General features: G+C 35.3%; 1 protein-coding gene and 1 pseudogene across 3 annotated transcripts in view; one reads left to right on the top strand and one right to left on the bottom strand.

The window, feature by feature from the left end:
* ME1 (malic enzyme 1) overlaps positions 1 to 12,522 on the top strand; it is a 164,772-nt gene that overhangs the window by 65,590 nt on the left and 86,660 nt on the right. For both annotated transcript variants that reach the window (XM_081294885.1, XM_081294886.1), the window contains one exon: positions 11,216 to 11,319. In XM_081294885.1, the coding sequence (XP_081151011.1) occupies positions 11,216 to 11,319 (104 nt within the window). The remainder of the gene's footprint in view (positions 1 to 11,215; positions 11,320 to 12,522) is intronic.
* Positions 8,701 to 9,530, bottom strand: LOC308650408 (aurora kinase A-like; annotated as a pseudogene). Its single transcript has one exon. The product of its transcript is annotated as an aurora kinase A-like (transcript).

Below are 12,522 nucleotides of genomic sequence, written 5' to 3'. Positions count from 1 at the left end.
TAGAAGGCCATCTTCCTCAGGTGTCTTTACATGGCCACCTTCTGTGTATGCCTATTTCCTAATTTCTTCCTCTTATAAGGACATCACTCATATTGGATTAAGTCCAACTATAATAATCACATTTAAGTTAATTACCTCATTAAAGGCCTATCTCTAAGTCTGCAGTATATTCTGAGGTAGTAGGCATTAGAATTTTGATATATGAATTTTGAGAACACAGTTCAGCCTATAACACTCTCTCTTTAAGAAATCATGGCAGGGCTGGGGATGTGGCTCAAGCGGTAGCGCGCTCGCCTGGCATGCGTGCGGCCCGGGTTCGATCCTCAGCACCACATACCAACAAAGATGCTGTGTCCGCCGAGAACTAAAAAATAAATATTAAAAATTCTCTCTCTCTCCTCTCTCACTCTCTCTTTAAAAAAAAAAAAAAGAAATCATGGCAGTATGAGTAGAAGAACATTTGTGTCTGCACAGTTATTTTTTTGTTTATTAACCCATTACCCTAGGTCACAGTTTTTTTGTTTCTGTTTTTATTTTGTCTGGCCTGTAAACTATGTGTACAGTGTGTCTAGATATAGAATCCTTATTAGGACTTGAACTTTCCCATTTGGAGGATTCCTCCTTTATTCCAGAAGGAACTCTTCATTTTTGACATGGACCAGCTGTTTGAGAGGAACTGAGTGAAATAAAAGAAATGTTAGATATTTTATGTCATATTTTTCTACTATATATGCTCTACTCCCTTCAGAATGTGGCTTGTATTTGTTTTCTATTACTATTATAACAGTTACTACAAAATTAATGACTTAAAACAATATAAATGTATTTCCTTTTCATTCTATAAGTCACAAGTCCAATACATGTCTGCAAAGGCTAAAAGGTATCATTAGAGCTACATTGCGTTTCTTTGCCTTTTTCTGGCTTCTAGACTGCCTTTCTTCCTTGGTTCATGGCCCTTTTAATCCATTTTCAAAGCCAGCAGTATAACAGCATCTCTCTGCTTCCATCTTAGATCACTTTTTCTGACTTCAACAAGGAAAGATTTTCTAATTTTTCGAACTCACCCCTATCATGTCTGTATGTGTCTTTTGGCACATAAGGTAATGTCTTTACAGGTTCTTGGGATTCAAGTGTGCAGATCTTTTGGGGAGGGGTGGAATATCATCATCTCCTTCTCAACTCTCCCCTTCACTTCTAGCATTTATCCTTTTACATTATGGAGATTGCCTACCACTTCAAGTGAGTAGTCCTGCATTATAATGAGTTATAGTAAAGCCAGGGCAGAGAAGACTATGCTTCAGATCACAGGCTTTGGATTTGAAATTCTCTTATTTGTTTTTACCAGCCCTTACCTCACCTTCTCTAAATTAGAAGGTGATAATGGGTTTTATCAAGAATTTATTTTCCACGACACTGCACCAATGCCTTGAGAAAAGAATGGGGTCTTTAGCTTAACTTTTTCAACACTATTACTAGCCAGGAACTCCTTGAAGTTTGGGATATATTTTAGAAATATCCATTATATAGACCAAAACAGAAAAATTATTTACATGAGACAGAACCTATTACAAAGTAGAGTGGTTTGATTTCAACTGAATAAAAGTTTTAAATGAGTGGCTTGCTCGCTCGCTCGCTCTCTCTCTCTCTCTCTCTCTCTCTCTTCATTCCATGGACCTTCCAGTTCAGAATTGCCAAGGGTGTATGTTAAGAGTGAAGAATCCTACATTCCACTGCAGATATACTGAATCACAATTGAATTTCAGATATTTTAATTTTTAGCACTTCTTAACAGTCATGCTGGCTCTTTTGTGTTCTGACATTTTAGAAATGTTGCTTTAGACACTTGACTGTGATGGTTGCTTTGCTTAATGTTATTGATGACATGAACTGGCAAAAGAGCGAAAAATATTTATTATTTCTCTATGGAATCTTTTTTTTACTTGAAAATGGCAACAAAGAATTATTTTCTGTATATTATAAATAAAAATTTTAAATGAATGCTTATATGGGAAATATTCATGTTATAGCATGTAAAGCTGTATTATAACATATAGAGACCCTTTCAAGTGAACAAAAAAATGTCAAATGCCCAATATTAATTGTTTAAGGACATGTGGACACAGATAGTTTACAAATAAGGAAGAAATATGGTCAATAAATTTTAAAAACAGCTTAATAAGAAGTTCTGGTGTGCCATTGCACAGTAGGGTTATAACATATAACATTAATGTGCTGTGCATTTCAAATAGCTAAAACAAAGGGTTTGACTATTTTTACCATAAATAAATAATAAAAAAATTGAGGAAATACATATGCTTAACTTGACATATATACATATATTGAAAGATCACATGGTATCCCATTAATATGTGCCATTTTAATGTTTTGATGTATGAGTTAAAAATAAATTAAAAAGTGACTAGGCGTGGTGGTACACACATGTAATCCCAGTAGTTTGGGAGGCTAAGGCAATGCAGGTTCAAAGCCAGACTCAGCAAAAGCAACGCAGCCCTAAGCAACATGGTGAGACACTGTCTCTAAATAAAATACAAAAAAGGGTTGAGATATGTCTCAGTGGTTGAGTGATTTGGGATTTCAATCCCTGGTACCAAAAGAACAAAAACAAAAACAAACAAACAAGTGGATTAGACAAAGGTGAATGAAGGGAAGGCAGGGGGATAGGAACAGAAAAGGCAGTAGAATGAATTGGACCTAACTTTCCTATGTTCACATATTAGTATACCACCAGTGAAACTCCACATCATGTACAACCACAAGAATGGGATCCTAATTAGTAAAAGTTATCCTCCATGTATGTTTAATATATCAAAATATACTCTACTGTCATATATATCTAAAAGACCAAATAAAAATCAATTAACATAATAAAAAAGTTCAATAAAGAAAATCAATACTATTAGATAAATTTTTGTGTCTGCTTTCTGCATATATAAATATAAAAACATATGTATGTGAATTTATTATATTTTATTATGTTTGTATGAATATTTCACACACATATATATGATAATATTTTACTGGAGATTACAACTAAATAGACATGTTTACTATATACCACTCAAGGGGGTTAATTTGTTCATTCTTTTTAGGAGGATAGCATTCCAATATGAATGTTTTCTATTAGCATGAGAACTTTTTCCCCATGTATTCCTTTGTGAAAACAGGTCATCAAATAGCCTATGGTATTTTCCCAAATATGGACAAATACTATGATACATGCATAGACATAAAGAAGAGGACACAGAAGAATATACATGAAATTATTAATGGTGGGTAGGTGTGAATCAGTTGAGGTTATTAGTAATCTTTGGTTTTAATTTTATTTTTTAGTATTCTCAAATATTTCTGATAGGCATATGTTGCTTTTATATGTTAAAAAATAAAATAACATAAAATATTGAGAATTTTTTTTAATTCTCAGAAACTTTAGAAGGTAGAAATTTGAGAGTCAAGAACAAGGTGAGAGTTGATGATAATTGCTATTATCCATTACTATTAACTTAAAATAAATGAATACTTCAGGCATATAAATGCAAGGGTCTGAAAGTAGGACGGTATTAACAAATCAGATGATTAGTATACTTACTAATACATACCCTCCTTATCTCCTTTTTTGAGCTCTTATATTTTCACATGCTTTGTTCTTTATTCTTTTTTTCCCCTAATAATTTTCTTTCTCTCATGCTTGTCTTTTAAGTCTTTTAAGCAACATGCATTTAGTGTGACACGTAGCGCTAAAGGGGATCTAACCTTTTTAAAAGTGCTTGCTTAGCTTGAACAAAGATTGAATGAAAGATTAGTCAATTTCTGTCATGATTTCCTCAGTAAAGTATGGAGATTGAGTATTTAAGGGTATGTGCCCCACCTTTTTTTAAACATATTTTTAGTTGTCAATGGACCTTTATTTTATTTATATGTGGTACTCAGAATCGAACCCAGGGCCTCACACATGCTAGGCAAATGTTCTACCACTGAGCCACAACCCCAGCCCAGAGACTTGCCCTTTTTACTCTTCATCTTCTGGTTTGTTCTTATCTTCTTTAAGTAGAATATATTCATGTATTTTATAAATTAAAAACAAATAAAGAAATAATCATACTTTGGGAGAAAAGTGCTTATTTCATACTAAATTTTTAATTTATTCTCCATCAAAGATTTGTTGAGCATTGACTCCTGGCTACAAGAAATTCTTAATATCATTTTTTTTCATGCCAGGCTAATTGGTCAATTAAGCCATTATAAAAACTGAATGATCTTGTTAAAGTGTTTTTGGTATATATTAACATTTTGTCAGCCAAGTCTCTAAGACTGCACTTACTTTTCAAGACTTATCGTAAGTTCTTAATTATAGTTATAAGGAATTCAACAGTAATTTTTGACAGGGACATTGTTATGATTGAAATGATACTATAATTTTCTGATTTAATTCAAAAGCTCTATCTTATTCATAAATCTTTGTAATTGACTTTACATTGTAACCAGACTTCTTTATAGTATTCACTTTAATTATTAGCATGGGAAAGAATGGGAGAAAATAGAAGGGGAACATGTGACATTTTTTCTCAACTTTATTTTTTTTTCTAATTCACATTTTATAAGTCTAAATACATTCCAGACATGGACAAAGTATTTTTTTATTTTGTCAGCCATCAATAGTAGCTAGCACATTGGCACTTCAACCTCAGCTGTTCAGAAGCCTGCCAGTAGATTGTTTAAAGTTTTTATGCCTTAAAGAACAGCTGGGTTTTACAACAACACTTGGTTTCAGATTTTGTATTTTATATGAAATACATTTATGTGATTTAACATGTTAACTTCCAGCTAGCCAGAAAGCCTTCACTTATCATTATGCAGTATGTTTCAAGTAAGATGTATTGGCCAAACCATGACAATCTCAGAATGAAAGAGTGTTGTTAATAATTATACCAGGACAATAGGTGTGAGCTTAGCATTTCTAATGGCTTTAAATAAACTCCGATTCAGATAATTCATATAGTTTCACTTTCTTAACAGTATCACTACACCTGCAAAAACATAATTTTCCAGTAACAAACCACCTTTAAGTAACTTAAAAATTACTATTTTATTAATGTATATGACCCTGTGGGTTAGTAGTTTTAAATGAGATATATAGGAAAGCTGGGACATCCAAGACAGCTGTGCCTTTCTCCATACAGATTCTTATTCTTTATAAATAATTTATATTCCACATACAAAATACACTCACCACCATAGTAGGATTCTGAAAGTTTCATCACAATGATAACAATAGGTCCAAAGTTTATCTAGATCTAAATCAGATCTAGATGTAAAAACTTCTTGGGTTTTGCTCTTAGTATGACTCTTGCCTTGTGTTCCCACACACCCAACATACAGTGGTGAGTCAGGGACAGAATACAGCAATTAATGTACCCAATCAAAACTAGAGGAAGAGGAATCATATAGCTCTAAGTGGACCATAGCTATTCTGAATTTTCACAGATACTTGTTATCAGGCTACCTATATGGGAGGTGGGGAATATTCTTTCAGCTGAGTCCAGTTCTGTTTCCCCAGAATGTATCTATAGTTCATTGTTCTTAGGCTCTTGGTTATGCCCTTTAGGTTCTGGACTATCCTCTGAGTTATCCTTTCTTTTCCATAAGAAATGGTCTATTTAGCAACTGAATTAACCTTCTCAGTCTGCTTTCTGCCTGTGGAAAGTTGAGGACCCAGAGAAGAATTTTCATTTTAAAGTGTCTTTGTTCTGATTGATCCAAAGAAGTGCAGCAACCTCAAAACTTTTAAGACTTTCTATATATCCCATTATAGTCTACTCCATTAGATGAGGCTCCATATACAGTTTTGTTTTTTTTTTTTAAAAGACCAAGGTAGAGCTGGGAATGGAGCTCAGTGGTAGAGCCCTCATCTAGCATGTGGGAGGTCCTGGGTATGATCCCCAGCACAACAACAAAACAGACCAAGGTGGTTTGTTAGGCTCCATTTTAAATCATTCAGAGGTTTTCAAAAAGTAGGGTTTGTGGTTTCCAGCATCCAGGTCTTACATGTATTTTGTTAAATATGTTCCTATGAATTGCATGTTTTGTAAAGCTATTATAAATGGAATTGTCACAGGTGAAGTGGGAGATGAAGCTCTGAAACCAGTGAGGGTCCTTGTTCCCAAGGTGTTGAATATTAAACACCTGAGAAACACTGAGGCAAGAACAGAAGTTTTATTTTAAGGATGGGGGTAGGGAGAGAAGGGGGGAGAGAGGAGGGAGGGAGAAAGGAGGGGAGGGAGGGAAAGACACTTCCCAAGAGGAGGAAGTCCAGAGCTGGTGCCAGAGGGAGTGGAGGTCTTTTCCCTTTTATAGATTTCAGGTTTTCTTTCTTCTCATGCCCCCTCCTCCTCTTATCTTGCTCAGTGACCAAAAGGGCAGGAAGAGAGCTGTCCAGAGGGTGATTACCTGTGTTGGAAAATGTGATCCTTCCCTTCCCCAAGAGGTTGTTAGCAACCAGGTAATGGGGAGTGCTGTCTACCAGTTTCCTTTTCTTTGATAATTAGCTACCTGTCCTTTGTCCTGGTCTCAGCTCCAAGCCTCTGTTCTTGTGTCCTGACAAAAGAAAATTCAGAGTTGGATATAGAAGAGAATTTTGTCATAAATGAAAGTCTTAAGCAAAGAACACTCTCAAGAGAGAAAGAGAGTGGGTTGTCTCCAACAGAGAACAACAAAGAAAACTTACTGATGCTACTTTCATATTTATTACTGTTTGATGTTTGCCGGAACTGGGGTCCACCTTCTACAGTCTTCACAGGTCCATTATTTGAATCCTCCTTCATGTTGGGCAGGGGAGCTTCTGACTCTACCTGGTCCTTTCTAAATAGTCATAGCAACCATCTCTTGTGTGTGTTGGGGAGACTTCATCTACAAGTCAATCCTATGTTAATGCAGTGCCAGAGTCAATGGCTGGACACTTAGTGCCCCTGGGCAGTGATCTCAATAGTCCCTATGTTAGAAATATTGGGACACTGCAAGAAATCAGTTATGTGTGTTACTGAAAGCTCAGTCCTTGTCCCCAGTGCCAATCAAATAACAAGGACAGTTTTGAGGAAAAGGAAAAAGTTTTATTACTTTGCTAGCAAAGGAGAAGCACAGGGGACTCCTGTCCCAGAAGCTGTGATTCTGCTCATCAAGAGGAATAGGGCTTTTTTTTTTTTTTAAAGAGGTGAATCTAAGGCTACATTCCATTAATTTTTTATAAAGAGATGTAATTCACTTTGTAATTTGGAAGATGGTCATTTCTTAGATCTGCTGATGCCATCCCCAAATCTGAATTACTTCATTCCTGTGATGAGTGTACGTTTAAAGATAGATAACTCTGGGATGGGGAAAAAAGGTAATCCTGTTTCCCCTGAGATTAGGGAGGGGAAGAGATTAGAGAGAAGGAGGGAGAGGAAAATAAGTTGCAGTTCCAGAGCAGCAAGGGTTGTATTCAATCATAATGTGGACCACTCTTAAATGTGCTTAGAAGTTACTCAGCAGGGCAAACTTTACTTCTGCTAAAGGGTGTGCTGCTGAACAAAGTCTGGCAAGCAAGCACACTTGGGGCAGAAAGTCTGCCTGTTTTTATCCTTAGGCAGCAATGCCCCTTTCTCTGATAGGAGGAGAAAGAGGTTACTATCTATGAGATTGGCTAATTTTAAAATTGGGGAGGTCAAAGTGAAAGGTTTTTTTTTTTTTTTAAAAAAAATAGCTATGTCTGATACAGATTGGGAATCTCAGAATGGCCACAATTGGATCTTACATCCCAATTTTATACTTAAAGCTAAATTGTATATTCTGAAAATTTAACACTGGACTTTATGTTTCTCAAACCTGTCAGAAGTTAACCCCTTCATCTCCCATTCCTTCTTGATATTTCTTTATTTTTTAGAACTTTATTTTTGTATTTAAAGTTCACACACACCATAATTGTAATATAATTTTAAAAAGAGCACTTAACATTTAGAAACATCTCTGATACTTGGTCTCTTCTGTGTCCCAAGCAAGTCCTGAGATAAAGATAGAGCACATGTACTTACATCCTACAGTGTTGGAGGAGGACCAGAAACCCAATCAGACTTAACAGTGTTGACAATCAAAATATCCCTAGGGGATGCCATGGAAGGGAAATACAAGCCTATACAAAAATCTTAATTTTAATATTTTTTAAAAGTCACATATTCATTTCTTAGGCTTAGCCATCTACTAAGTTACACACACTCAGGTACTTGAAGGTTACTATGTAGCTCCTAGTTGTCTGAGTCAGGGCAATGTGCTACTTTCCCCACAACCAGATGCCATCTGTCCCCTGCAAAAGACCACTGGCACAGCTGCTGCAATGGTTGCAGCCAAGTGAGCTTCCAGCTGTGAAACCAGAACAACTCTCACTGCTACTTTCACTTATGAAGCAAGTTATTGCGTTGGAGCTTTCCTGGTCGTGGGGCTGAGATACTGTATGGTCAGTAGGACAAGTGACTTTTCCTGTAGTGCTTTCTACAGTAAGATAAATTTCAGCACTTGGTCCTGAATACTGTACAGCAGCCCTAGTTCAGGACTTCTATCCCTGCACAATTAAGATTATTTGATAGTTGACTCTTTGCCTTTTTGGCAATTCACTGGTGAATTTGCTGTGATGCAGGGGTGTTTTCCATACTCTGCTTAAAGCAGAGTTGACCTGTGGCTTGGATTATGCTTCTCAAGTCTGGAAGGAGATCCCAGGCTCCCTCTTCTGACAAAGTCAGGGAATGTGATTTCAACTTGTTCTATTCTTTCCTAGGTCTCTTGGTGTGTGTTTGCCTCAAAAGGAGGTTTCCCAACTAAAAATTCATAGCAAAGAACTCCAAGGCTCCAGAGATCCACCTTCTCATCATATATCTGGCTTTAATCATCTCAGGGGGCAGGTAGTCCAGGGTGTCAAGAAAGTGGTTCTCCTGGAGATTGGAGTGTGTACTGATCACTCAGAATTGGTGATTTTAAGCTCTCCAGCTGATCCAAGTAGCTTGTTCTCTGGCATAATGTCTCTATGAATAGCTATCTTTGAATAGTAGTAAGACAGAACATTTGCCAGTTCAGCAATCTAAGTAGCAATTCTCTGCTCCTCAAACTTGGAAAGTTTCAGAATTTCTCTTTAGACTGTTTCAAGTGGTACATATTCTAGAATTAGGTAGACTCTGGTAACATCATGAAATAACCTTACAGCTTGAGAATATAAGAATGCCTATGGTGGGACTGGATTTCTACTTTTATCCTGATATAATGCTCTACTCATGCATTCTCCAGCTGAACTTTAAACAATTTAGGAGCCAGGATAAACTTGCTTTGTTTTCCTCTTCTCAAATAAACATTACCAAAATCTCCTTTACCCAGTGGGGGAGCAGTGTCAAATCTTCCAAAGACCACTGCCTTTTCTTTTGAGTCTTAATTTTTATGTTTTGTTGCCAGTTCCTTTTCAGGATTATTTCCAGGTGCTTATGGCTGAGGCTGCTCATTTTTCTGGATATTGTTCACAGGATGACAGGCTAAAGTACACTAGTTGCCTGCAATTGCTTCTGTTGCTAGTTTCTGACAGGAGACAAACTTTTTGTTCTTAAAAAGAAATATGCTGGGAAGAATTTAAAGAACATAGATTCACTGAGTCTGGCCACTTCTTACAGAAGCAGTCTGAGAAGGAATGTGCTAAGTCCCAGAACATGTTTTGGACTATCACCCAATGGAACTGTAGCCTATGTTGGAAAGGAAAATAAGTTTATGGTATTCATGAGTGAAGGATGGATGTTTTGAGAATTCCATGGTTCGTTTCCTTAATGGGCACCAAAATGCAGTTTTCTTTAGATTTGACCATGTTGCCCTACCTACTAGCCACCTTCCACTTTTGATACCAGACCACAGAGTCCTTCCAATAACTCTCCTTCTTAACATATTTCTTAATTATCTTTCTTGACTATTTTTAAATTGGCTTCCTTTGTTTCTACTTGTTTATTCTCAGGGTTAGTATCTCTATTGTTTCTCTACAAATCACTTGATAATATTCATTAGTTTCAAAGTCAATTTAAAGAAATCCTGTGACCCGGCTATGTTATTGCTTCACATTCCATTGCTCATTATTACTACCTAATAAATTATGTTATTTTACTTCATTTTCAACTGCCTGTTGCAAGTATGTAGAGATACAATTGATTTGTGTATATTGATCTTATATACTGTGATTGTGTTAAATTCCTGTATTTTCATGCTGTTTTCTGTAGATTACTTAATATTTTCTATGTACATAATGATGTATATAAAAATAAAAGTAGTTTTGGTTCTTCTCTTTCCAATCTGTATTCCTTCATTTTTCTTGTCTCATTGTAATGGCTAGAGTTGCCAGTATAATGTTGAAGAGAAGTTGTAAGGCTAGATATTTCTTGTTTTGTTCCCTATCTGAAGGGAGTGGCATTCAGTCTTTCACTGTCAAATATGCTGTTAGCTGTGGATTTTTCACAGATGTCCTTCTTGTTCCTAGTTTTCTAATAGATTTTGCTATAAATGGGTGCATTTTACTGTGTATAAATTATACTTCAATTTAAAAACTAATTTATTAAGATAATATTAAATATTTTATATACTAAAATGAACAGAGCAATGTTGTCTCAAATATTAATATAAGTTGTTTAAGAAACAACTTAAATTGTGTAAAGTCTAAAAACTTTAAGAAAAACATGGTCAAGGCTGAAATTTTATTTTAAGTTAGTCATCTATCATGATAAAGTTGTAAATAAAATATTATTTGAAGATTTTACTTTTTGAATAGAAAATAAACCTAAGAAAGGAATTGCTATCATTCCATTTAGTAAGCTAATATAATATTTCAAAAGTCAGTATTATTTCTCAGTGATAAACTTGATAAAGCCTCTAAAACTTGAGTTGAGATCTTCTGATTAGCACCACTGAGAGATTGCAATTTCTTTTCTTTTCCTTAGAATAATCCATAATATATTTGACATGCAGTAATTATTATTTGGCATATAAATACTGTAGATATATTTTACATAAAAATTAAACAGTAACTTTGTAAATTTAACCATGGGTCATTATAACAAAATTATATTCTAGCCCTTTATATAGGTGAAAAAGCAGTCTCAGAAAGAATAAATATAATTGTTTCCAATTTTATGATAACTTTTTTGTACAACAGGAGTTACTTAAAGATCCACTGTACATTGGATTACGACAGAGAAGAGTGAGAGGTCCTGAATATGATGACTTCTTGGATGAATTCATGGAGGCAGTTTCTTCCAAGTATGTGTGATCTTTATTTTATCTGTTTTAATTGAATTTCAAAATATAAAGATAAGCTAACATACCAACATTTAAAATTCCAAGTTTTATTAAGTACATTGTAATATTTACTAGTGAGCTGAATGAAAAAAAAATCATATCTGTCTATATATTTTTACAACTCTTGTATATCTATCTACCTCTAACTATTATTGGCCATAAGATAATGTCGTGTGTCTATCCTTAAAAAGGTATTTATGTTGCTATCCCTGAAGATACGTTTTTCCTTCAAGAATCTTTAGAATTTGTGCCTGTGGAAATGCATGAATATGGGAAAGGAGGCAGTGTCCAATGACAATAAATGTAAGAAGGAAGTCTTCCTTTTTATATTTATTGGAAGTCTGTACTTCTTTCTGGTTTCTGATAAAAAATTTGATCTTCAATCATGTTTATGACTGGTCTGAGACTTAAATGGCAGGAGAAACAGAAGAGGTGGGACTAAGCAAGAGTAGGTATAATCAATGGGTACAAAATAGAGTCAGAACCAGAGTATCCAATTATAATTCATCAATCTCTGATTAAGTCTACATATTTGATTAAACTATAGTACTATATCTTCATCTAATATAGTTAGTATTTGATTGTAGGCCAAGTGCTACTGTAAATATTTCTATTTTTTTCCTTAAAATAAGACATTTTCACTGTAATTTTTATAATAGATTCAGAGAGTTTTGTCAGGCCAATTGTCAACCATCTTCTTTGTTACTGTATAGTCACAAAAAACAAGTGCTTTTAGTTGGGCATGGTGGTGCATGCCTGTTGTCCTAGTGGCTTTGGAGGCTGAGGCAGAGGGATTGCAAGTTCAAAGCCAGCCTCAGCAACTTAGTGAGGCCCTAAGCAACTTAGCAAGACCCTTTCTCAAAAATAAAACATAAAAAGGACTGAGAATGTGCTCAATGGGTTAAGAATCCCTGGTTTCAATTCCTGGTAGTGCGTGCGCACATGCACGTGTTCTTTCTCTCTCTCTCTCTCTCTTTCTCTCTCTCTCTCTCTCTCTCTCTCTTGTGTGCGCGCTTGCACACACACACACACACACACACACACACAGAGAAATCAAGTGCTTTTAAAAAATACATATTTTGCTTTGGCTTTTCATACAAATAGCTCATCACTAGAATCATTTGTAACTGGAGGTGTACTTCTGGTTTCTTGTTATAATGTTTA

This window comes from Spermophilus citellus (assembly GCF_964194105.1).
Source record: "Spermophilus citellus genome assembly, chromosome: 5".
NCBI classification, from domain to species: Eukaryota; Metazoa; Chordata; class Mammalia; order Rodentia; family Sciuridae; genus Spermophilus; species Spermophilus citellus.
The sequence above is the reverse complement of the archived record's forward strand: the minus strand, read 5'-3'. Positions and strand labels throughout refer to the sequence as shown.